This window comes from Aythya fuligula, chromosome 1 (genome assembly GCF_009819795.1).
Source record: "Aythya fuligula isolate bAytFul2 chromosome 1, bAytFul2.pri, whole genome shotgun sequence".
Taxonomy (NCBI): domain Eukaryota; kingdom Metazoa; phylum Chordata; class Aves; order Anseriformes; family Anatidae; genus Aythya; species Aythya fuligula.
This window is the reverse complement of record NC_045559.1, coordinates 105,732,154-105,760,051: the sequence shown is the minus strand read 5'-3', so window position 1 is coordinate 105,760,051 and position 27,898 is coordinate 105,732,154. Positions and strand designations below refer to the sequence as shown.

Genomic DNA, 27,898 nt, shown 5'->3' with positions numbered 1-27,898 from the left:
CAAGACGCCAGACTGGAACTCCTCCTTGTACACAGGGACGGAAAAAAGAAACCCTGTCAGCAATGCTGTATTTTGACAGCTGAATAACACTCCAAATACACTTGCTTCACGCTGCCATCAACAAATCAATTTGTATTTTGAAAGAAGCTCAAATTAGCTCAAAATGCACTCAGCTCACACGCACATGAAAGTGAGAGAGTTCCTCTGGATTTTCTCACTCAGAAGACAGCTTACCCAAAGGCTTGCTGTGGACTACCTTGCTTGACACTCACAGAGGACAACTCAGTGTCAAATCAAGCATCCAGCTGACCTGTAATTCTCTACACTGACTGATTTTTTTCATCCTGTTGTCAAAATAGTACTCTGTGAATAGAAAAGCCACTTCTAAAGGAACTGTGCACAGAGCTGTCTGCTTCCACAAGGTTCACTCAAAAGACAACATCTGAAATGTGTAAACTTTTTTGGGGGGAGGGCGGGAACAGTTCACACACACACATGCTTCAGCTGACTGCTGCTAGCTCTTCTCTTTGCAGTTTTATCTTCTTTGGGCACCTCAAAAGCAGACAACAGACATGACAGACTCAGCACGACAAGCTCGGCTCAGCTGTGCTGTGGTGCCAATGCTGCTGGGGCCTCTGTGGCCTGCAAGGATCTGCAAGGCCTCTGTGAACACCGACGGTACTACACTAAGCTGCCATGTACAGGAGGGAAAGGCATTCACCCCTGGGCTCATGAAGAAAACTCAAACCACTCAGCTAAATCTTGCCGTATATCACAGCTGCTTTAAATGATAATTCACGTAGATACCTAAAAGCCCAAGGACCTCAATCAGTCTTGGGCAATACGAAGGAATACTGCAGTCGGCTGTCAAACATGCTTGGTGGCCTAATGTGTCAATCATTTGCTGGGATCACTCTTAATGCTGAATGATATACAGGCAACAGGCCAAAACCCATACACTTACTGAACGCTACTGTGAGTTTTGAAAGGCTTCCTAACACAGCACCAGCTGTAGTAAGGTCTCAGGTTTGTTAGGCTGATCTTCTACTTGAAATTCACTACTAATGAGTAAATTGCTTTTAAATATTCAAACATGCAGTGACTTTTTGTCACCATCATACACATGAGGTTTTGCATCTTTTTTTTCATGGCATCGCATATGCTTGAACAGCCTTTTATTTGAAGTTAACAACTTGCCTCCTTCACCTCGATTTGAAGACTAAGCCTGCAACATTTCACTTTACAATATGTTCTCTAGTACAACTTTGAAAGTAAACTCAGAGCAAAGAGGACAGTAAGATATTTTTAATAGGTTGTGAGGAAGAAGCTGGGAAATAGTGATAGAAATCTTGCATGCCACAAGACTTGCTTCTAGGAAAAAGTTAAGATTCTACAAACAAGTGTGCATTCTCTGTTCCTTACCCCCAAAGATATCTGGCCACCCAAAACACAGCAGTGACTTAAAAGTAATAATGAAACTTTTCATTTGGTGAATCCTAGGCAGGTTACAAAAATGTGTGTAGTAATAGCCAACTTACAGAAGAGCCTGAAAAAGGGATGAGCTGTTCCCATTTTACATGGGAAAGACTGCAAAAGTGGCAAAACCACCAGGTTCTTTTTAGTTTCTTGTTTTCAAAGAACTGGATAAGAAATTTCAGCACCTTCACAGTATGGCTTTCCTCTAGCATTCTAATTTCATCATCTCCAAAATCTTCTGCTTAGTTCTTAGTAACTCCTTTCTGAACAACAGATTTCTTCGATTTTCATTATTAAGTATTTTGCCTTTTTACCAGCATGAAATAATTGCTATACATACACTGTCACCTTTCAATGGCCAGAGAGGGCTGGATTTCTAAATTCTAGTATCTGTTTCTGATCTCCAGGTTAATGAACTTCTAGTCTTAGCTACATACAGACATTCAAACCAGGAGTGCTGAGTATAAAACATCCAGTTTTTGATCAAGAGCATCAGATAGGATATGCTGTTCAACATTAAAGAAAATTCTTCTCTCTGTCTTTCTCTCCCTCACCTGAGCTAAAAATACAGAAACAAACACAGCATGCTTTAAAAAAAGTGCAATTATTTTTCCTCTTCCTTTCACATAAATGATCACACTCAGATATTGGCAAGCTCATAAAGCTAAAAAAAAAAAAAAAGGACCAAAAAAAAAAAAAGGCAAATTAATGAAACAAAGGAAAGTCAATCAGTCACATGGAAAGCCACTTCAAAAATAATTTGTATGCATGCACCCAATATCCATCTGTTTTTAGCTACACAAAAGCAATTAACTCAGTTATGCCAGTCCCCAGCATTCTGCTGGGAAATTGTCAGCATCAAGGCGAAGCTTTCTGCTCTTAGTGTTGTTCAATGGTGACAGGAGCAGGATGAAAAGAGAATTTCTGTACGTGCTGGTTGGCCCTGCCCACCATTACAGTGGACCCTGGTTTCCTCTCCACTGATTTATCAGAAGTAAATGCCTTAGTGTGGCTCCCACCTCCATCCCCTTTATGAGTTGCTCCTTGCTGGAGACATATGAGACATATAGACATATGAGACAGTAAAAAAAAGGCAGAAATAATGGAAGACTACAACAGTTGACAGGATCAGCTTCCTGAAAAAAATTTAAAAATCTTGCACAAAATTGCGCTAGAATATTTTTTCTAATTTGATCATTCCTAGAAAAATTGCATCTCTGCTAGCAAAATAAATTGCAAGATTCAAATCACAAGAGTAGCATTTCACAGGATTTAATGTTTGCAAGTTACGAAAAAAGGACATAATGAAAACAGAGTAAAAATGGTTTTACCCTAAATTTTGATACCTAAATGGAAGCGTGAGCCTTGCTAAATATTTAAAGAAATAAGATGCCTGAAAACAGGCTTAGCAAGTTCATTTCCCTATTAAACAGGTTTTTAAAACTCTCATTGTGCAGAAACGTGTTGCTATGTTGAGGTTCTAAAGGAGCACTCCTGTCTCTCTTGAAAAGTAATTATTTTCTCAGCTACTTTATCTACAAAGATGAGTTAGTCTCCTTCCTTATTAGCACTATTGTTCAAAGAAAAGGGGAAGGAGAGAAGTGCTTTTACACGTTCTTAATAAGATTTTCCTTCAACGAAGCTGAATACCAGAAAATAACTGGACTTGCAGTAGTCTGATGATTTTATCATGCCCAGCTATGCAGCACAGTATCAGAAGCCAAACTGTATGAATACACAACAGTGAGGGACATATCACAGTAAGCTCTAACAGTAAAAACAGCAATAGCTTTACATTAGAAATCAATGCTAGCTCACTAAGTCACTTGCTCCTAAGATTCAATCGCAGTAACCATGTACAGCAATGCAAGCAGATGTCCACGTCTTCTCAGAGCCCGCAGCAGTTAGGACACATGAGAAAAGCAGTAATACCATACTGTAGCTTAAGAACACTACTCAAGGGCCAGGGACCACTGGGAAGGAGGGGGAACTGCAGTAGTTGCCCCAGAATTTGCTAGGAAGGGAAATTTGAGCCTTATTCTTGAAGACAGGTTTAGTATAAAAAACGTTAAATCTTGATGTGCTTCTATCACAAAGGTAGGAGGTGGAATTGACATTTTTAATACCACAGAAGTACTAATTCTTGTAATAACATGAAAAATTATCCTCGGTTTTGTTTCTTTGGACATGATCTCTGTTACTGTCCGGGGTCTTCTACAAAGAATATGCACATGACAGAAACAACAGAGTAGTGAAGTTATACTTCAACTTTTGGACTGAAGCATCAACTTTACAAACTGGGACAAGAACCTCCCTGCTGTGCAGTGCATAAAGCTCTCTTTCTCCACGTCATGATAAATGCTTCGGTACCATTTCACTTGTCTCCATCAGCAGCACCACAGTGCTGTTTTCCCAGACACCGCGTCTAAATTGTGCACACCGCTCACCTCAGCGTTCAGTTTAAATCCACCATTTTCAGACAAAAGTCTACTACAAGATGAATGTGGATGCTGATATTTTTCTCACAAGTCTTGAGAGTTTTATTTAATATATGTAGCAGACATGCTAACTTCCTGTTATTATTATTACATTTTACCCTTTATGGTTAACAAGTATGAGTCAATCTTGTTTCTTCTGGAATCACAACATCTTGACAGCTTTTTCATATATTCCCTTGATACCATCCCAGCCTGGGTTTTATTAGCACCACAGACTGCAGTGTCTCGTTTACAAGATATTGTTGACATTTCGCCTTAGCTTAGTGGTGCCGGTGACAGGATTTTTCAAAGGCTGTTCAAAAAAAAATTATTTGATACAGTGACAAGTTCACAGATTTGCAAAGCCATATTATCATCATCTGAACTTAACAGTTCAGCAGTAAACAATGGAGAGGTAAATTCTTAGGCTTGAATGAAGCCAGGAAAATATTTGCAATCCCCACATAAAACATTAGCGTATCTCATTTTCCTGTCAGCAGACTTCTTGCAAGCAGAGCTAGCGCTTTCCTTTAGTGGTGGACTGTGGTGGAGTCACCATGCTTTTGAACCTTCTGTTTCATTCTCCCCACGGATGGGATATTAAAATCCAATCCCTTATCATGAAAATAACGCTTCCCCCAAGCATCCAAGCAGTACAGTGGGTCATTAGTAGAAATCATCTACTAGGCATGATGAAATGCAGTATTTGAAGTATGGAGGCTTCAGCACTATTTCTGATGCTGCAGATACAGTGGAGTTGCACGCATCCCTAAGAAGTTATCAGTTCCATTCCAAACACTGATTTAGATAAAAACTTATCAGTGACTCCAATAGGCATATTTCTGTTTTTAAAGCACATACCACTGTACAGCCCCTGCCAGTATGCACCCATGCATATAGTTACAAACAATGTTTACACCACAGTTTTATTAATGTATATTTAACAACTTTATTTTCTTAATCCATCACGTTAGTAAGAACTGACACCAATGTATTGTTTATTCACTTCACACAAAATCGTGCATGGTCCTGTTATTTCTTGAAGACATAACTAAAGAACAAGTAAAGGAAAGCAAAGGAAAAGTGTATTGATACTCCTTGCTGTTCAAGAAAAGAGAAATGTTAGTAGATTAAAATTTCATTTTAGTATTCGAAAAACCTACAATAGGGACAAAGGAAGAATACAAATAAAAAGAGCAATTAATTTTCTTTCTAACTATGCGTCAGGACTCCTGGGACTGCAGCATAAGCTACATTTTAAGAGGACAATTCTGTCTGCAACTATTACCTTCAGACAAAAATTTGGCAAAGCTTTCAATTAAGGATAACATAAATGAGGACTAATAATTGGTTTGGGTGAAGTGCCTCACCTTTGTCTGCAGTAAACTCTTATCCGTTTGGATGTACTTAAAGCACGATTTTGACAAATAACAACTTGAACAAAAACACACTCCATCACTGGGTGTAAAAAGAATGAAAAGGTGTGAAAGACAGGTGTTTTGATATCCAGAGAGATTAGCGTTCACAAAACTTTTGCAACTGTATTTTATTGCAAATAGACTCCCTCTGAACTGTGTTTTTTACCAGCCACCAAGACTGAGCAAATAGCTGGGGAAAAGCTAATTCCAGGAGAAGAACTAAATAAAGAGTAGTAACAAGCTGCAGTTTGCCTACAGAGAACGAGGCCATAGATGTTGGCTCTAGACAGCTGAGGGAATTAATACAGGAGAAGCGGCTGCTGCACGTAACCTGCAGCCTGTGCCCTTACAGCCCAACGGGCCGAGCTGAGGGCAACTGATGCATCCATAACCTTTACAGCTCTGCAGATGCCATCGTCCCACTTTCCAGGATCTTGCGTTTCTCTATAGCCTCTATAACCCCTGCAGCTCCCTTCAAATGAACTGCAGGAAACCTGTGATGGGACCAGCTTGTCAAGTATTCAGCCTGGGCCTAAGCACAATAGTGGTTTAGGCCCTAACTTTGGGCCTAAATCACTCTTGTGGTTTCCACCACAAGATTAGTGATAAGCACAGATACTCATCCCAGTATACAGGAAACCTCCAAAGTACAAAGTTCTTTAAATGTGGGAGTGGGAATGGACAGATCCAGCTGCGAACCTCTACCTACATTTGGACTACTGCTTTAGAAGAAAATGCAGAAGAGAAACGCAAGGCCAACTACAAGAGTGCGGCATGTGGTTGGAATCCAAACAGGAAGATGGGTGGACCTGACCCAGCCTAGTTACCGGGTTTTTGACTAAAAGCAAATCAGAAAGCTAATGGGCAAGGAACTAAATTTGTTCTCAACCTGCTCTAACTAACGTTTATCCAAAACTTGCATTGTTTTGACTGGAGGATGAGATTTCTCATGAGGCAGGTTTGAACCCACTCATCACATTCCTTTGAATGGTGCTGCTTATGAAACACATGAGACAACACAGGAACCACCTGAAGGTTAAAACAAAGCCAATGGTGCACTTGGGCATATGAGCATTCACATCACTGTACCTTTCAATAATTAATTTGACTTTCGTACACTAGCTTACTTCAAGAAACAGGTGAGTGTACTAGCTGTGTGAAACCAAACATCGAGGGAGTAAAGTTAAACAAGCACTATCATGGTGATTTTGTGTGGGGTGGAAGAGGGGAAGTTAAAACCAAGTGTGAAATGAAGATTTCACCATTCACCTTGAAAGTCCAAGAGTAGGGAGTTACACAACAAATGCCAATATCCCTGTCAGTATTGGGGCAGGGTGGGGGAAACAGCAAGACAAGAATTAAACTGTGCTGCAGTTGTGAGATCAGGCACTGTGTCAGGAAAGACAAGCGTTATGCCAGACCCCAGTCTATGTAACAGATCTTTTAAATGGCTTATTGGCACTGAATTCCGGAAAATTACAGTGATTTACAGAATTGAAAGTCTCACCCACAAGGTACCTCAGCAATAATGTTTCTGGTCGCCTGGTAAGTGACCACAAAAGGACAAACCGCTTAAAAACCACCTTGGTTATTTTCATTAGGGATGGATTAAACTATGCTAGTAAATCAGGTATCTTAAAACAAGATGAAACAATGTGATATTTGACACATCCAAACCTGACTTAAGGTACAGTTAAAATGTTAAGAACAGGGGCACCTTCCATTGCACAGCAAGTCAGGATGAGCAAATCACATTGTCTAGCATTTTTCAGGCATTAATTTTGTCACTTTCAATTCTTTTCCTTTTTGCTTTCCCTTACTTCAGGGGTTGCAATTATATATATTTTCACATTTCCTAATAGAAAAAAAAAAAGAAATTAGCTATTTCATGAAGTGTCACATAGACTGCTTTTGAGTTCTTAGACCTTATCAAACAACTGAATTATGTGCTTCTAACCATCTCTCTCCTCTTTCTAATTTTACTGCTTTTTTTTTTTAACCTTTATGTATAATAACAATAGCAAAAATATGCTGGGTTTCATTAACTTTGGTAGAAACCATGAAAAGTTGCACTAAAGATCTTTTAATTTAATTTTTGAATAGAACACACGAAGAAAGGCAAATACAAATTCCTTGCCCTATTCCTTCAGAGAGACACATTTATCTTTTCCCCCCACAAACAAACATGAAGGTGTAATTTTTACGATTATATTTTTTTTTTCCACAGCTGACTTGCTTAAAAAGATAAGAGGTAGCATGTAACATTTGAACAAGTGCATTGGTAGAAGGTACCTGCTGACTGATACGCAAGAATACTTTTCCAAAACCAACTTAGCTTAATCTCTGAAACAATGCCTTTGCAAGTATTACTGTTCTCACATTTTCCTTTGGAAGATGGTAGATTCAGCAAGAAGTATTTTGTTTTTTTAAAGAAAGTCAGAGTAATATATTTAACCCATATTCTTTCCCATTTTCTTTATTTATACTAAACAGAAACTCAGAACTAGAAAAGTAAATGTATCTACAAATGCACAAAATCCACTAGGTTCACAAAGCCTTCTGACATTTAATAAATATTAAATTCAAAACCCTGCTACTAGAAGGACATTAGGACTGAATGTGATGGGAGACAGCAGAGTGTAGGTTGTCTGTGCAGCCCTATTTGAGCCAGCTTGAGAATCAGCAGAAAAGCTATCTATTATGTTTGTTTCCACCCCACCTCTGCCATACTCAGAAGGCACTATATTCAATGTCTCTTTGTCCAACCTGTTCCCCTGTAGCTTATTTAAGGTACACAGTGTGAACTCTGCACCAAATGAAGTACTTGCCTCTGTGGAACTCACCACCTTGGTACCCTCACTCGGTAACTACAGGGTCAAACTACAAAAACGTCTTTGTTTTACAATTGGGAAAGCAAACAAAAAGTACCAGAAGCATGTAATAACTCTGGATGTTTAACTTAAGACATTGCATAACACTTTACAGAGAATGTGCCATCTACGCTTCCTAAACACAGCTGCCACTAGCAGCTTCTCCAAGTGGCCAGAATGCCTGCAGAGCACATTATCTCCACTCACGCAGCCAGAAAAAAGCAGAGGGCACCTTTCATACCAAGCTTTTCATAACAGCCACAAGATGCCAAGCCTAATGGAAGACTTCCATGGCAGAAGTTACTGTTTTAACCTTTTCTTCTTCACTCAAGTCACAATTTTTCTTCGGCAGTAATCAAAATAGAGATCCCATGTGAAAAATGGCATTATCTATCATGCCATCGGAGCTAAAACACCTGAATTCAAGATTAAAAACCTCTACTCCCAGAAAAAAATATATGTATTTGGCGTTTCATCCATGCATTCATGTGTAGTGTTTGTTAGAAGGCAAAGAAAAAAACAGTTAATACAGAAAACGCTTTACTACACTATGCTTGTAATAGCATAGCCTCACAAGAGCAGGAATTCCTACATTTCCACAAAGCACCCTAACACTGCTTTCTTGTTTCTAGTACAGACCACAAAGCCAACCTACATCACTGAAATGTAAAACAGAGCAGGAACTGCTGGCTAACTTTATGGAGGGATACGCAGCTACGAATTCACTGGCATGCTGGTGTAATACATGTTGAAAAACCCAACTGCAAATTTCTCACTTCCAACTTTTTTCATAAAGTATAAAGGGCACAGTGCTTGAAATAGGATGGTATATATCATTATTTCACAAGAACATCTCAAAATATCTAGTAGAGGTATCAGAAGGATTTATTGAATTGATTACTACATAAATAAATATATATATATATATAGAGGACCTCTCTCCAACATTTCAGTCATTACAGGTGACAACATTTTTGCTTATAAAGCTTTTGCTTATTACTTAAGGAAAATGCTGTTGCTGATTACTCTGGTTTTTGAGGTCAGAAAACTGTAACCGTTCTTTGGAAATCTACTATGTATTGAACAGGCAAGTCTGATGCCATTAAGCTCCTGAAAAAGGCTCAACATTCACATAAGTCATATAGGTGGTTTGCAGAGCTAGCAAACTGCTTTCTTAAGGGGTCACGAAAGCCTGGCTATATCTTACTCATCACTTCCTCAATTAAATTAATTCTCTGCACCCATAGCCTCATCCATCACTTCAGTTAAGGCTTTATACTCAAATGGTGATTAGATTTGCCAACTCAGCATCAATGTAATTACCTCTCAAAGCAATGTGCTGTTTCATCAATTCCATTTGAACATTACTTGTCCTAAGAAGAAATCCAACAATTACCAGTCTTTCTAGAGTCATTAACACTCTTGTGTGTCTATGCTTTCTGAATTTCATTTTAATAACCTTTACATGAAAAAGGGGGAAAAATATTGCTATTAATAAGACATCATGAATTACCCAAATACTAAGAAATTGCCTACATGAGTGTTAGAAACAATTAATGTAAGAACGTGAGACACCGAATACATTAAAAGTGTATAGAATATGCTAATAGGACAAAATACTTCAAGAGATATTCATCATAAACAGTAATATTATGCCAGTAATTTGATGTTACCTGAAATTCATAAAGAAAAGCAATTAAGTTTTATCATTAGAATGCTTATTCTTAATACTTACTCCCCCAAATGAATTTAGTATCTCTAAATTTAGTGATTGACAATCGCTGTAGCGCAAAGTTCACCTATTTCAACCACTGATGTTAATCTACACTGAAGGCAAACTTGGGGCCAAAGGCAATTAAAAATAAGTATGTTTTTAATTCCTTATATTAATGTTAGAGCACTGACTTACAATTAGGAACAATTTCTATTAGGACAGCTGAGGAGGCCACTGCCTCTGACTGCATCCCTGCTCCTGTCTCACAGATGACTGAGCTCGCCACGAAACAGATCCTGCACCACTGCAATAGCACACCACTGCTGCCATGAGGTTCAGTTTCTTTAACTTTGCAGGGGTACAAACCGCCTGCAGCTCAGTCAGCACAGATGGAAAGAAGGAAATCTTTTTTTATCCATCCAAAAGCAAGTCATTTCCTGCTTTTAAGTCAGAACCTGCAGTCCAGACCCTTTGTTAGCTTCAGTCTGGTTTAGTTTTACTAGCATCTGGGGAGTGGAGGTGGTGGTGATTTTTTTTAAATAATCATTTAGGAGATTTCCACTGGAGGATTTCTCACTGACATTTCAGAAATTGACTTTCCAATTTAATGAAAAAGCTTACATCAAAGAGAATTCATTGTTGTTTGTTTTAATGTGATTAATAAGATGGCTTGAAAATAGATGAATACTCAACCGAGACAAAATGAATGTTAATTTTCTTTTTCCTCCAGTGACTGTGTTTCAAATAAAGAATTTAGCTTCGGTACCTTCCTTTTTCTTGATCAATACCACTTTTTTCAGCTTTACAATAGCAAAAGCTTCAGGATGCCAGTTATCCTATTTCTACATTTTTAAGACAAATCTTCTGAGCTCAGAGCTGGCCCCAGTTAAGCTACTGATTTTTGATTAGATGTTGCAGGACAACGTTAACAGTAAAAGCGATGGGAGAGGAGGAAGAAAGAACAGACAAGACCCAAAATGCCACAAGATGCTAGCATGTGTATGAGCGAACTGGTAGAAATCAAGGATTTAAGAAGCAGTAAGGACCTCAGGGAATGTCAGTCTCCAAGTACTCATATTTCTCTGCCAGCGGTTCTCCACAGCCAGCCAGCAGGCCGGGCCTGCCTTCTCCTCAGGCCTGCAGCACTCCCTGGATCTCATGAGGATGCTGGTGCTCCAGCTCCTGTGCCATCGTTGCTACAGGGGTGCTATCGCACATAGGAGCTGGCCTTGCTGTGGAAACATTTAGGAGAAGGACACCTGGCTGCTGGCTGTCAGCACAAGACACTGCCCAAGGCCCATCCAACAAGGCTCTCTAGGGAAGCGACACAGAAACCTCTCTCTGAAATGGGAGGAAGCAACGTGTGTCGACACCACCACCTGCACCTTCCAGTTTTGTCAAACGAGCTTTTCTCCATGTTGGAGCTGTGCTTGTTTCTTCCAGCTTTAGTTCAAATGCCAAAGAGAGTGAAGTACTGGCAGGATTTGTAGATAAGGAAGATTAATAAAAAGTAACTAAGATCTCCCTCATCAACTAATATGCAGGGAGCAGAAATACGTCCCTGTCAAATAATCTCTCGAAAGGCTTGTCTTTCCTGCTCTATTTCTGAAAGCATTTTCTGGATGGATGGATGGATCTGTGTATGTGAAGAGATGAACAGGAGAAACAGAAGGGTGAGGGGGACAAAGGGAGATGCAAAGGGGAGAAAAGGGACACGAGGATTTCATGTTTTGGAGAGTCCTTGTAGATGAACAGCCCAAGTGCAGAGAACAGTAAAGAGCAGCCACACCATCTGCAGCTCTGTATCACAACTAAAACATCGGCTGCTTCATGGCTCTTGCTTGCATGAAATCTCCCGCTGCTCCGTGATGCAGAGACTCAGACAAAGGGAGTTAAGCACGAGCTAGTCAGAGTTACACTTACAAAAGGGAAGACAATTTTCCAATTATAGCAATGGCAAAAGCCCATAAAATTGACTTTTAAAATGACTATACTGACTCTTGTATACTCATCACCTTTTACCTATTAAATTTGCTTGCTATGTGTCACTGTTTAGACACAGGAATTTTTCATAAATATTTCCGCAGGCAGACATCCAAATTGCTTGTCTGGCCTGCCTAATTTATGTCAAGTCAGTAGCATAACATACCATGAGGACTTAGTGTGTTACTGCAGCAGGTCAGGGCACTTTATGACCGTGGCCAATTTAAATGCACCTTGTGACAGTCTGATTTGATGACAACACTCCAGAGAATTTCGATTGTAGCTCATTTGATGCTCAGGTTAACTTGCAGGCATTTATGAAGGGAAGACAGTAGGTAAAACATGTATTGACATCTTTGTACAACTTGTGTCATAAAGACATAAAAAGAGCAAGAAAGTGAAAGAAATGAAATGTACAGTTCCTCTGTGTCAAATGAGAATCTTGGTAAAATTATTCAGCAAAGCAATTTTGTCAACCCCTGTGACTCCTCTTCCCCAAATGCTCTAACAAACTGACAATTAAAAGCATAGGGTCTCACCTGGAAACAATTCAGTGTAACAGCCACACATACTGTTCTGCTTTCACCATTAGGAAAAAAAAGGCTGGTTTTAAAAGCTTTTCAGGATTTCTTGGATTATGGTTGAAGGAGGCAATTAAGAAAAGTCAGTTTTTCCAGATGCCTACCACTGACAGGAAAAAAAAAAAAACGCACATGTTCTTTAAGAAATTAAAAAAAAAAAAAAAAAAAAAAAAAAAAAAAAAAAAAAAGATGTAGTGTTTTAACAACTACTTTTGCAGCATCCAGGACATGACCACTCACCCTTAAGGTCAGTCTGTTACAGCCTTGCAAAACCAGAGTACAACGTGACCACCATGTTATATAGCACAAATTTTTATTTGGGTCTTACTTCGCAGATGTCTGACTTTCAGCATGAAGTGGACTCAACCCTTTTGGATTATTTATTTTAGTTTAAAAAATCTACTCTATTAACTATCCTAAGGGCAGGTATGAACAAACCATAAAACTCTGCCTGGCAGAAGTTTATGAGGAATTGTAAACCAAGCCCTTACAATACACACTAATCCCCACAACATGACATTTAGAACACTCCCCAAATCATTAAATCAGGCTGAACATACATTAAATACGCTGAACAGACAAAGTTAATTTGGCCCAACCTGCCAAGGGAAAAACAATGAGAAAATTAAATCCTGTATTTTGGATCTTGAAAATAAATTCAGACAGTCTAGAAAAACAAGGCCTAATTGAAGCTAAGGAACTATCTTGTGCTTCTGAGCATGGGAATAATATCCTAAGGAAAAGCCTTCTACACACCCCTCAACAAGAGCCACACTGTCTCTCAGTTACCCTGATGTAACAGAGAGATAAATGACACCAACCTCTTCTCCAGGTGGAAAGGAAAGCTTGGGAGGTCTCATATAAGGTGATGAGAAGGGGCATGTTTGAGACAGATGTAGCCAGAAAACATGGAAGTTTTTAGCTCAACCCCCACTCCTGAAGATGTCTGGCCTTGGACATCAAGGATGCCAAAGCTCCTAACAAGTGTCCAGGTACGGGCAGGAGGCCATGAGGCTGCGCTGCGTCTCAAGGGCAGCCAGAGCTTTTAGGTCATTTGACTGAATTGTAGCTATAAATGGTGATCTCTGCAGCTTTACTGAAAGTCAGCACCTGCATCTGGCTGTCCCTCAGGCAGTCTTCAAGGTAAGTTTTAATTAAAGGTGTGGATAACAGCAAGGAACGCCACCACTGAAAACGCTTGCGACCTCTTAGTCAGAGTTGCATGCTATTTCAGGACAAGCACGATGTGACATCATTTCAAAAGCACGGGTGGATCCTGCCTTTTGGCCTCGCAAACTCAAGAGGGGTGGGCCACATCCTTCAGAGCAGCACACCCTCCGTCTTTTTCCCAAGCACTTCCAACAAGCAATGTCACGAGGCAAGCCGTGTCCTTTCCACTGGTGGTCAGAGGCGGGGTGGGACAAACATCCACCTGTGACAACGTGGCAGCACAAAATGCCTCCACACACCCTGATGGCACAGGTTACAGACTGAGGAGCGAGAAATATGCAGTCCTGCAGCCCGGGTGATAGCAACAGGATGGTTTCTGCCCCAGTCGGAGGAGTGGGCCATGCTCTGGTGGACCACCTGCTGACTCCCAACACTGAAGACACCAAGATACCCATGGCAAAAGCATCCACAAGGCCCTACTTGTACGACAGAACCCAACCACACAGGTAGACCTTAAGGGAACAACAACAGAAAGGTAAACTGGAAGAAAGAGCTACTACTGAAGTACTCATGTACTACTGGGAACTGAGTTCTAGCCTGAAATCCTGACTTTTGGGTAGAAATGGAAAAACAAATCAGCCCAGTAAGAGCTGCTTCAGAAATGCTGTGGCACGCCAGCCACAAACCCAGGCCAGTGTAGAAGGCTTTGGATTGAAACAAACATTGTTTATGTAAGATCACCCATTTAAGATTAAAAATACAAACTTCAGTGAACACTTCAAACGGAGTTACTTTAATAGCATAAAATACTGGGAATTTAGCACTGGAAAATAACCCCCTACTTTTCACTTCCTTTCTCCCTCACAATCAGCTTAGGACTACGGCATACATATATAGACACACACACAAACATATGTTTATATGTGTATGGATATATATATATATATAGGTATACAAAAATATACCAAAAAAAAAAAAAAAAAAAAAAAAAAAGAACTACCACCTACTGCTGCATGAGATTTATTTATTTTTTAATGACTAAATTTGAAGAGGATTTCTGGCTCCAATACACACAGATTGAATGCAGTTTGGAAGCTGAAGAGGCAGCAAGAAATATGAGTGAGTCAGTGTAAGGGAACTACAAATTGCTTGGCTCTTCATCTGCAGTTGAAGTAGGACTGCCCCATAGAAGGATTCTGTCATTTTCTTTTTGCATGCATGTCTATGGGAGGGGAAGAAAAAAGTAAAAAAAGGGGGAAAAAAAGCAGTATTTACTTGGAATTTTGGAAATTGATTCAAATGCAATTCCAGTTCCTATTCATGGAGTATACAAAATACTGAAGTTATTCTTTAACTACTCTCTTCACAGATGAAACTGTTTCAAGAGGAACAAAACGGACTAGAATAGTAAAGTAAATATTCAGTGACAAACATGAAAAAAAACAACAGAAATAAATGGTCTTTTAACCAAAACTTTTATATACACCCTTGTGTGCTCTTCTATTTAAAATATTTTAGGAATCTTTGAGCAGATACAAGAAAAATTATATATATATATATATATTATAACTGTATACATTATATAGATAAATAAATCAGGTACTAGATAAGAGATCTCATATAAGATCTATTTTATACATTTCTGTATCTGTCATATATATATGAGAGGAAAAGCAAGGGGGTATGAAATCTGCACTCATTTCTGACTCTAAGAGAGTATTTTCCAATCAAAGGTTAAACAAAACACAGGGATCTGACAGGGCAACAGTACAAAGGTTGGTTTACAAATCCCAACAAAAAGGTTATAAATTGCAACATTTTGACAACTGTTGGGAATACAAATCAGAAAACCCCCTAAACATGTCAAGACAGAAGACACAATGTTGCCTTATGTAGGTTTCTTAATCCAACAGCCCAGACAATTTACTCATTTATGAGACAAAACCAGAAATAATAATTTTAATAGATTCAACTCATTCTGTTTTTCATGAAGAACTCTTCCCTGCCGTACAAACAAATGCCTCATCAGGGAAGATTTAGATGCCCATCAAGGAGCTGTTCCTAACTTTTCGTTGTCTTAATGTCTTCTCTTTACACCTAATTACAACTACTGTCCTTCACCTCTACCCTGTTCCTGAACTTGTTTTCACCTGGGTTATTAAGAAAGTCCAAACTCACAAAATGTAGATCTATTAACTTTCTGCATTATTCACTTCATTTGGTCCCAGTTTATTTTCATGCTTCTCCTTGAAAATGCTTGTAATTTGTCTCAAATTTTGGATTTTGTATCACTATTTGCAAAAGACACAATATCATCACCTAAGAAGTGGTTCCTTTTCTTTCTAGCACAGTATGAAATGATCAAAGTCTAGGGAGCACAAATAAAATTTCAACGTAGACCTTGATTTTATGAAGAAAACCATCTTGAAATAGTGGTTTAAATTCAGTTGCAAGGACATAAAATTGTTCACTGCTCTCACAGCTGGTGCCTAAGGCACTCAATTGAGTGATATGAAAAGGTCTTGACAGGACTGGACCGCTCAATCACAACAGTCACAACCCACATTTGGCTCACAATTAGCCTGTGTGTGCAGGAGATGCTAAGGGCTGAAGATGAGTGTCCTATAGCCAAGTCCTTTTCCTGTCTAGGGCTGTCTTGCAAAGGAAACCTCCACACTCTATCTAGCTGTAGCATACTAATTAGTCTTATTGTCAAAGGCTAGACATCAAAACAGATTTTCTTTTGTGTCACACAAAAGAAATAGCAGAAAAATATTCTTATGGTAGTAAAGACACACAGCTAACACCTAGAATAAATGAAAGCATTTCAAAACCTCCAACATTTGTCAAATGAGTACCTGCTGCAGTGCCCCCAGACTCCACAAGAAGCACCTTAGAGAAAAGTATTGGTCATTTAGAAGTCAAGAAATTATGTAATTAACCATTTTTGTTATAAATGCAGCAATACTTCTCACTGAGAAAAAAAAGATGAAGATGTAGAAAGTGAAAAAACTGTATTAGCAATAAGGTTTTATGTAGGGGGGGGAAGGGAATGAGGGAGGGAGGGAGGGAGGGAACACATGGTTTTTAACCATTCTAGCTGGAATTTCCATTACAAGCAGGACTTCAACAGTGAAATCTTTTAGACAAATTTTTGGCATCTCTAGTAAGATGATAATAGCAAGTTGAAGGGGAAAAAGCCACTCTTACCTTCCATCTGCATAGTCTGCATCTGCGCCTCCCCACCAGACATCTGAATCATCATCTTCAGCATCAGCTGAATCAAGATTGTCACTTTCCTCTGCTAATGGGCAGCAAACGAACTCCACGCCGCGAAACTTGTCAATCCCACAGGGCAGCAGCATGCCATAGTCATGCAGATTCATACTCTTCTCACTACAGGACTACAGAAATTAAAATATATACATAAAAAAAAAATCTTAGTGATGGAGGAAGCTGGAAAAAAATGTCACAGTCCTCAAGAAAATGTAAGGGGCCACGTACAGCTTTGGGCAGTTGAACTTGGTGAACAGCATGATTTCTGAATTTTGAAACATGACTTAGCATGGTCACCTGTGCATTCACTACCTGCACTCTACGTAGCTCCCTGTCTGTGTCTGCATGACCATGGCAAGAAAGCAGCTCTTCCTTCCCCTGCCCTTTAGTCCTTGCCTTTATGGAAGGACTCCCCTCCTCCCACATACTTGGTGACTCTATATGCTCTTGCTCAAAATCTTCAGAGGATCTGCCTCAAAAACAGAAGACCCGAAGGTGGAACAATTATTTGTCTTTCTGAGGTGTTAATACTATGAAACAGCTCATTGTGAGACAGATCAACACTTAAAATTAGAATTTACATACATGAAAGCTGGTGCCTTAAACACTATTTTTAAGAGGGCAACAGGATGGTTCATAACCAGGCAGGTTGTGAATATCACCAGAGAAGGGTACTCCACATCCTCTCTGGGAAACCTGTTTCAGTGCTCTGTCACCCTCACAATAAAGATTTTCCTCATATTCAGCTGGAACTTCCTGTGTTTCAGGTTGTGCCCATTGCCTCTCGTCCAGTCTCTGGGCAACACCAAAAAGAGTCTGTCCCTGTTGTCTTAATGCCCTCCCTCAAGCTACTTTATATACATTAATAAGATACCCTCTCGGCCTTCAAATCTTCTCTAGGCTAAACAGCTCTTCCAGCTCTTCCACCCTTTACTCATAATGAGATGTTCCAGTCCCCTAAATGTCTTTGTAGCTCTCCGCTGGACTTGCTCCTGTAGTAGTTCTGCGTCCCTCTTGTACTGGGGAGCCCAGAACTGGACACAATGCTCCAGGTATGGCCTCACCAGGGCTGAGTAGAGGGGCAGGATCACCTCCATCGACCTGCTGGCAACCCTCTTCTGAATGCACCCTAGCATACTCTTGGCCTTCTTGACCATAGCATACTCTTAGCATACTCACACCTAGCATACTCACACCTAGCATACTCTTGGCCTTCTTGACCTTCTTGGCACACTGCTGGCTCCTGGAATAGTGATACAGTTCTAAAAGAAGGTAGGAAATCTTAAGGCAGATTAACATACCTCTTTAGCAACAGTATGCCAGTGCAGGTGAGTTTCACACACATCCATTCTTTCCTGGTGAAGGAACTTGCACTTATCTGGTACCAGAAGGGCATCACTCACAAACTCGCCCACTGAAAGAAAAAAAAAAGAAAGAAAAAAAAGGTAATTATTTTGCTTCCTGAGCAGTGCAGTTTCTGAATGGTGCTTCCATTTCCATAATGCTCAAACTTTTGATTTGAAAGTAGCTCCTGCCTTTGATGCCAGAGATGTATTAGATTATGAAAACATTAGTCTAGCATAATACAGCAATTTCTATGTGCCCTTTGTGAAACGTGATAGACCCACTGAAGACACATGTGGTGCAGCGTGAAGGCAGGAGATGGTGGGATCCAGCTTCTGGAAGGGGTCTGAAGTGCTTTGAAATACTAACAGCTTTTCCAGTACAAAATAAATCTGACATTAACACATTGCTTTAAATGATTCTAGAGCATTCCTATTTAACTACAGCACTAACTGTCCACATTTTTGTTGATGCAGCCTCTCACTTTATTGCAACCTCATTTCATCAGCCAGATGAATTCAGGTTAGCCAAGAAGGCCAGTGGAGCTCAGAAGCCAGGGAACATGATGGCTCATTGATTGCCTGCCTATCCGATCAGACTGAAGTGGGAAAAATGGCCCTTTCCATGTACAGAACCAACCAAAGAAATTGTGGTACCTTCAGCAGCAGGACACACTATTGAAGTACATAATGCTCACAGCTTCGGCACTTATGGTTAAAAAGAAACCCAGCTAATAAACAACACGATTTATTAGACTAACATAACTAATCCTATACAAGTCTGGCATTGCAATTAAAGAACCCAACCCCCCTGAAAAATATTTTGAAAGGAAAAATTAGGGAATGCTTTCAAGAAGTTGATACGCGGAGCAGCCCCTGCATTGTGAAAGCGCATGACTCAGCTGGCATAAATTACCAGCTCCCCGAAGCACAATTGGCTGCGAGCTCCAAAAAACTACCGTAGGTTTTAAATGCCCAAACCAAGATGGCCCAGTGGCTGCCCACATACAATAATGAGTTAATGAATCGGAAGGAGATTGAGCGCAAGTTTTCTGTTCGGTAGAGGGTCATCTCGGGGAGCTGATGAAACAGCCCTCGAGGCTTACAATTACAAAGCCTGTTTTAAAAATAATCAACGCCCTGTGCGCTGGGGGAAAGCACAGTTCAGCAAGTATATGTATAGAGCTTTGCTAATGACCCCCACAAATATTTCACACAAAGTTCCCTGTTCTACTTCAGTGCTTTTGATCTCAGGTCTTTAAAATTTAGCCAGTTGGTTAATTTACTAGGAAAAAAGGGTTTTATTACCTTTACCGTTGCGGAACGTACTCTGTGGCTTGCCAATTATTAACAGAAATGCTTTCTAGAGGAGTCTAGAATCAGCTTGTAAAAATAACGAGTTAAAATACTTTCTGATAATCCGAAATACAAAATTTGCAGCTTTTGCTAAAAAAATCTGTGCTGCCAGTGGTATCCAACCTAAATCCTGCACTGCAATTTGAATAAATTTACACCTTGGTTTTAGCAGTAGTCTTCAAGTGGGGGACTATCCTGCCACACCCCCAAAATGACCCAGTTCACAGGAAAGGGCTGGTGCATTTAGCCAAGTGCCTGAGCATTATGTGAGCACATGGGTGTTTTTCTCACAGAGTACGTCTGCTTTGCTCTCATAGGACATAACCCTTCATGGAGAACTGCACTTGCACAGTGCCGGCTGTTCAAGCATGTGGAACATTCAGAGCAGTCTTAACATTTCTACAAAATGATAAAAATCCTGTAAAATTGGCAAATATCATGAAGTTCATTTTACTCCAGCAAAATGGACTAGATTTTAGAAGCTATGCTTCTCATAATCCATTCACTTTAACACCCTATAGCGTTGTCAGAATATTGTTGTTGCAAAACTAGAAGCCAATTAATAGTATATAGCTCACTGCTCAAAAATAATCAGAGTCACAGAATGGTTTAGGTTGGAAGAGACCTTAGAGCCCATCCAGTCCCAACCCCCTGCCATGGGCAGGGACACCTCCCACCAGACCAGGTTGCCCAAAGCCCCATCCAGCCTGGCCTTGAACACCTCCGGGGATGGGGCACCCACAGCTTCTCTGGGCAGACACCTACATTCTCGGCAGAATTAGGTTACACCATTTCAGCAAAAGGAACAAACGCTGATGTATCACTCAGTTGCACACCTCAAAAATAGGGTGGAAAGCTATACATCAGAAGTTCTGGGTGGTGTCACTCAGAAACGCTGTCTGGCAACGTGCAATTTTAAAAAGTGTGATTTATTTAACATAGATTAATAAACTAAAGAAATATCAGACATTTTGACATAACTCAAAGTATGGAATTAGATTTGACTTCTATATACATAATATACATCTGCTTTACAAAATAGATCCCTTGAAAACAAGGTAACCACATCCTCATGATAACCCAACTTCTCACTTCAAGTGAGGCTCCATTTTGCAACCGATTGCTGGGTCTCACAGAGATAAACAACTCACTGGAACAAGCCCCCCTTTTCAGAAGCAGCTGGGGAGAAGGGCAGTTGTTTAAACAGAAGACTCCATTATACAGAAGTATAATAAATTATTTAGACTTAGTTTGAGTAGCTGGGGAATTACCAATCACTTGCAACTTCACATGTGATTCCTGTTGCCCTCAGTTAATTGTTTTTTCATTGCAAATACAATTAATTTCTGCCCATTATTTTTACACACAAAGATTACGTCTTGGCAACTTTTTTCATCCCTTTTATAATAATTTTCAGTAATAAACTGAAGTTTAAACACAAGGCTTTGCATTTTTGTTCTAGGTGGGTGGGTTTGTTGTTTTTTTGTTTGTTTGTTTGTTTGCTTGTTTTAATAAATCCCTGCTCAAGTGGCAGCTTGATGAACTGAATGAAGTTCAGTTGGCAAATGAAACATTTATTTTGCCTGGGCTGGTCTAAGAGAAACACAGGTCTACCAGAAATAGCACTTTAAATACATTTGGCTTGTGGACAAGCTTCTTTTCTACCTGTGTTACTCCAGTACACATTTAACTTGCAGTGCTGCTGAATCATAAGCCTTTGGGGACTGTTTTGCTGTTTTGAACAAGTCACCCACAGACTACTCAGGGGAAATAAACACATGAAGAGCGAGCAATCCCGTGCCTCTTAAGAGCGGGGGCCAATGTCAATGAGCTCTAAAAATACGGGGAAAAATGTAATACCTCTGTGCCCTGCTGCTGCTTCAAAACCAAGTGAAATCACCACCCATAACTACATCAAGCACAAAAGCAGACTCCAAAAAACCTTAAGACAAATGCTTGTCTCTTCCTCTCGCAAGAGAACACCAGTAGGAAGGGGTAACAGCAGCACAAGGCACGACCAAGCTGCTTCAGTGCCTTCACGTTTTGTTGACTGATGGAGCACCCCGGCTCCACACTGGTTTTTGTTAACACCATCACGTCCTGGGGTCACAGCGGGCTGTCCTCGGTACCCTGCTGCCTGCAAGGCTGCCATGGGGCGAGCGTTTCCCCAGGCAGCAGCAGTGCCGTGAGCCCCGCCAGCCCCGCTGTCCCCTCGGTGTCCCCTCGTCCCCACCAGCCCCTCGCCCCATGGTCAGCTGCCAGGGGGCAAGCCACAGCTGAAACAATGGCAGAACGGTTGGCAAAGCTTACATTTCAATCCCTACCACAAAGGAGTGGTATTACCACCACTGCTGGCACACTGCTGTGGTTGGGCTTGCATTTATCTACCCGTGTTTTTCTGTTTTTTATCCCTCTGCCTTTTTCAAGGTCTCCTGTATTTTGATTCCAGCCCTACACCTGCGGTCTGCTGAGGTAACTGTAATAATAAAACATGATGGCACAATTTGTCTTCTGATGAGTTCATAAATCATGGAGCTTCCTCAAAGTAATCCAAGAGGCACACACACAAGAAGCACTTGTTCGGCAGTAGGTGCTTACCTACTAGGTGCAGGGAAGCTCTGAAGAGAACCAGGGGGCTTCGCCTTCTGAGTCCCTGACCCCCCTGGAGCAAACAGCCCTGGGGAGTTCTGGGATGAGATCAAGTTACCACATTGAAAACAAACGAGTAAAAAAAGCCCACAAAAAACCTTGTACCTACAATTCATTCAGTCAAGGGCTCTTTTGAGACTAAGCTGCTTGTTCCCAACTCAAACCTATGCCTCTTACCAGCTATGTGTAAGTCACGGTATTCACTTAGGAGCTAAATGTCCCTGTAAGACAAATCGTGCCAGCATAGTAAGTCACAGCTTAATTTCATTTCACAACTCTCATTTCATTAATCCCTTTCCCGATGCCCATTTCTTCATTACTTTTGCAGCAGACTTCTTCACACTGCCACATCCTGGCGTATCCATCCCAGGGTGGGGGCAGCTCACGTCTTTCAAAGACAGCTTTGCCACAGACCACAGGTTGCAGCCACAGGTTATGATGCCGCATTTTACTACCAAATAATTACCGTTCAGCCAGGCGTGCTCTATTCTCTGAAAACCTGGAACAACAACAGATTTTGTACTGCAAGACCTGAAGTTATGGTTTAGAAATACACTTTTCAATGCTGCAAAGACTGAGAACATTAAGATTCAAACTCTAACAAAAGAATTAGGATTATAGTGAAGGCCATCTGATCAAAGCCTTTTAAATCTTCTTTACAAAGAAAAAGTCTCAGCAAGTGAGCACGCTCGTAAGAACATGATTGGCCTATGCTTTAATGGCAGATATGTTATAATAAATATATATCTCAAAATATAGTCATAATAACTCAAAATAAAAATACTGTATTCTGTGTGAGACATGGCCCTGATCAGCAAATTTTCCATCCACCGCATGAAACAGATGGGATGTGAGGAGCCATCCAACACTGCACAAAGGGAGCAAAGATAAGATGAGCAAGGTAATGAAACCAAACCTTACGATGAAACCAAACACCTGTTAGCAGATGGTTGGCATCTCAACCGAAAAATAAGTATGTTCAAATTATGTTCAGAGGAGTACTTTCAAACAAAGCTTGTGCTAAATATTGCATGAGAATGCACCGCAAATGATGATGCTCCAGGACTCATGGCTTCATTTGTAGTGTCACCAATGAGAACAAAGCTGTGCTGAAATGAATTAACTTGTAAGTGCCTGAGCCTACACACTTGAGAACGTGGGGAGAAATGTGTCCTCTTGCTATGCTTTCACACGGATTATACCAAGCAGTCGCATGCCAGGACACTGGCAGCAAGCAGCAGAGCCACCCCTGCCCAACCCAACCCCAAGGGCTCTTATAGGTGCAGCAGCTCAGCTTTGCTGCCTCTTGTGCCTACCCTGGGTACATTTATTTAAGCAGCTGTGTCACTTCAGGTGCCCCTATTAAGGGAAACAAAGGAAAGCACTAAATGTGAAGTGTTACTCACAGGATGATTTACTTCAAAAATCCATCTTGTTTTTCAGCTAAATGATTGAGTAAGTACAATTATTTAGAAATGTACTGAACAAGTTCCAGTGTTCAAGATTTCACAGCCAGCACCCACAGATGAAGAGGGAGAGGCTGGTCTGATCCAGGGGGGTGATGCTGTACCCCATCCCTGGGGATGATGCCAGCCTTGGTCCATGGTGCAGCCTTCCTCTCACTCTGGCACAAGCTGCATTCAGCCAGACTGTGAAAGACCTTCAAGCTGCCTTAAATGATTTTAACAGACCGTAGTAAACCAGGGCTTCAGAGATTTCTCCAATTTCAAATTTAATTTAAAATGGAAGTGAAAGAGAAGCAGTGTTTAGGAAATACATAAAAACCCAGGTGTAGGTATATGAAAGATAATTCAACCTATGCTATTACTACCAATATTAATACCTGTACCCAGTGTGGCATTAAATACCACCCTACTCCATTTCCTTCCCTGGTAACTTGTAAACCATTTAGAGCAGCATCAACCAGGGCTGAAAACACAGGACAGCCGCCAGCAAAGGACAGGCTGTGAAGGAGCTGGCCTGCAACTGTGCATACACAGCAACAAATACTCCCTATGCCAGCAATTCAAGCACACCACCTCTGCTACTTGCAACGTTTGTCTACTTACTGGGGTACAAAAGGTAAGGATTTCTGATGAACAAAGCTCTTTTATTAGAGGAGAAACTTCGTGGTAGTTGTAGCTGTACTACACCTTAACGTTTCGATGCTCTCAAAACAATTTGTGAAAAGTTCATTGTTGTGATTTTCAGAGCACTGCGATGGCACACGATTTATGACCATGCTGGAGACACGAGATCGAGGCAGTGGAAGACCCGCTGTAATGAAGGCACTGACATCTCAATTCTCACACCAGCAACCAAACAAGGGGTCCTAGCCCTGATGTACCACGTGCTCTTCCATGACTTTTGTAAAGTCCAAATACCTTACTTGAAATTCTGGAGTCAAAGGGCTAAGATATTTCAGGTACCATCCATTAAAGTGCATTTGTCCAGATGAAATAATGAACCACATAACAAGAGCTGTACCTGGAAGTCATTCACAGTGTTTATTATGCCTCCATTTTTGTAAGGTTCCATACATGAAAAGGGTTATTCTCTAATCTTCTTCCTCGGCAACTCTTTGATCATAGGCATAAATGGAATTTCTGCTCACTTAGCTACTTTTTTTTTGCCTGAATGCATTTTTTGATGAAATTGGCTTACTTACTGGACAGAATGCAAGCAGCATACATATTTTAGTTCATTATGCCAATAATAGATACATTCGTTTACATGCAAGAAGATTCAAATACAAGTCATGACATGCTCTGGCATCTTTACAGACAAAGTGTATAAACATTCTTTCAAAATCTGCAGCACCTCAATGGTTCATTGAAGCATTAAGTCCATTTACTTCTCTATTCTTTCTTCTGCTCTCCCCCACCTTCGTGCAAAAGTAATTCTGGAAGCCCAGTGAGATGCCTTTTCTGTCCCTCTCTTGCTCGTTAATGCAATGTGGCAGAACTGTGCCAGTGCCCATTACCCCAGCATCACGGGTAGTATCACATGCTGGGATTCCTCCTCCTAATCCCTGAAGGGCCCACAAAGTTAAAAACAAACAAAACCCATCAGAAGCTGTTAACAGCATGCCCAGCAGCAAAGGTCACACCAAAAAGGCCACCCCAAAAAGGTCACCCCAAATATCTGAAGGGTTCTCCCTTCTGTTTCTGGGGACCAACCACTCAGATTAGCAAATTTTCTTGGTCTGCACCACAGATCAAGACACAGCCTCTCCCATACTGAGAAACAGTCCCAAAAAATTGGCTGCAAAGTCATGCTCAGGAGGTTGAGAAATTTCAGGACTGAGTTGTTCTTTCCAGATCCTCAGTGCACTGATCACATCTCAAAGCTTCTGCCACAAATGCGAGAGTGTTTGTTGCAGTGATACCTCTCTCCCCCACAGCTCAATAACACTACTGAATTTCCTAAAAATACTTAGGGAACTGCAGGAATAACAAAAACTCTGGATACGTCAATCTGGATAGCTCGTCTCCATCCTGCCTCAGCCACAAAGCTCCTATGTGATGCTGTGCAAGCAAAAATCTTTTCACCTCCTCCCACAGCACCCTTAATTGCTTCGTATTTCCCTCCCCTCCGTTCCTCTCCCCTCTGTTCTCTGCGGTCCTGATAGAATTTGCTTTCCCTGTTGCCTCCTTAACAGGCAATCAGACCTGCTTTTTTACTTTTCTCTCCATTATCACAGTAGTCCTGCTTGACAAACCTATAATAAGACATGGCCGATTGCTCTGGAGGGCTGGTGAACGCCTGGTAGATTGAAGCCCAGCTGTTTACAGTGTAAAAAAGATGATGAAGTGAAAGATGACACCTGTGGGTGGCTGCTGCCTTTCTTTCTTTATTTTTTAAGGGATTCCAAGTCTCATCCGAAACTGACAACGGTACGTCTAGCCAAAACAGATCTTCCACGGAGATACAGAAACAGAAGGCAATGAAAAGCTGCGAGGTGCTGGGAACCAAGGCCAGCTAGAAGTCTTCTCGATTCTGCACATGGCAGGACAGAAGGAACTAATGGACTCCTCTGACAGGAAGACACAATCAGTGAAGAGTTTACTGGAAATCCCCAGATCTACACACATAGGTCAGCAGAATTCACAAAAGGGAAAAAAAAAACAGAAGGGAAAAAAGAAAAAAAAAACAGCACTGGAAAATTATCAGGAATATATCTGAAGTGTGAAAGGAGTAATGAGACCATTTTGTGAAGATTTAATAAGATTTTATAAAGATTCCACACGCAGGCCCTTGTGAAAGTGACAGTTTTTGAAGCAGCCTGGACCGCAACCAAGTTAGAAAAATTGGGAGAGCAAATTGCATGGTGGTAGCTTCAAAGATAACAGCGCTTTTAGACCACAAGACAGTACGTGCGCTCAGGCCACTTACACAGCGCTGTCTGGAAGATGCAGTTACGTGCCTGCCATCACAGGCCTGCTGCCATTTTTTCTGAGAACCATCCCGTCCCTGCCCCTGCACAGCTTTTTACAGCAAGCTTTGGTGGAAGAAAGACAGTAACATTATTCCTCAAAGCATTGACCGCCTCAGCCCTGAAGGGAAGTACAAGGGGCATAAGAGAAGAGCATCTTCACCTTCTGTGCCCCCAAAAGTTGCTGTGGAAAACAAGACCATAGCAATCTGAAGCATTTTATTTGCAAATATTTCTTCTGCTTTCAAATAGCTGACTCCTTTTTTTCCACACTAAAGCACACATATCCCTGGTCAAGCGGGTAGTGTTGAAATACAATGTGTGGCGGATTGGGTTGCAAGAAGTGGAAAAGGAAAGGGAATGAACTGCACCTTGTATGCTGAAGGTACACACCGCCTACTACCAGAATGGTATAGCAGGAAAGACTCCAAGAATTTGGTGACGCCTCACGTCTCTTACCAAAGTAAAATTCCCTGCTCCTATCCTGCTTTTTGTGACAACGCTGTATACAGAGCAATTCTCCATCACCCAGTGTTTAAATCCATTTACATGAAGGCCTTTTGCTCTCCACATCTTCTTTTCCCAGTGCCTGGCTAATGGAAGCCCTCATGAAGCACTTCCTGGTCCTCAGACAGTAGCCACTGAGTCAACCTGGTAAAATATGAAATAAACCTCTACAGAAAACCTCAAGTATTTGAGGAACTGGTTGAAACAAAGCTTTTCTTCTTCAAGGGGCACATTTCCTACACTCTTTCACCTGGGGTTGAAGAAACAACATTTATCTGGATTTCCTAACCCAGGAAGGCTCAGGAGAAAACAGGAAGGCTACGCTGGCCTCAGCAAGCACGTGGGTGCTGCACGTGTTCTTGGTAAAGGACTGCCTATCACTGCGAGGACCACTTCATTCAGGACAGAAAAGGGATGAGGCACAGCCTAACCAATTTCTACAGGAGAATCAACTGTCCAGTCTTGAGACACTGGTAATGGGAAAAAAAATCAGAGATACTGAATAAAAAGCCTGAGGTGGAGATAATTATTTTTTAAAAACTTCATTTTCAGGCTTTAAGTTGTTTTTGTTTTTCTGTTTTCAGTAGGTCTGAAAATTTTAATTGCCTCCTGCCTTATAATCTTCTAGCTGTTCTGAGGTTCC

At 40.9% G+C, this 27,898-nt stretch overlaps 1 protein-coding gene across 2 annotated transcripts in view; it reads right to left on the bottom strand.

Annotated features, from left to right (window-relative positions):
- The window catches only part of APP (amyloid beta precursor protein), a 178,157-nt gene that overhangs the window by 98,836 nt on the left and 51,423 nt on the right, over positions 1 to 27,898 (bottom strand). For both annotated transcript variants that reach the window (XM_032183216.1, XM_032183224.1), the window contains exons 3-4: positions 18,267 to 18,379; positions 16,900 to 17,093 (exon numbers count right to left, since the gene is read on the bottom strand). In XM_032183216.1, coding sequence (XP_032039107.1) covers positions 16,900 to 17,093; positions 18,267 to 18,379 — 307 coding nt within the window. The remainder of the gene's footprint in view (positions 1 to 16,899; positions 17,094 to 18,266; positions 18,380 to 27,898) is intronic.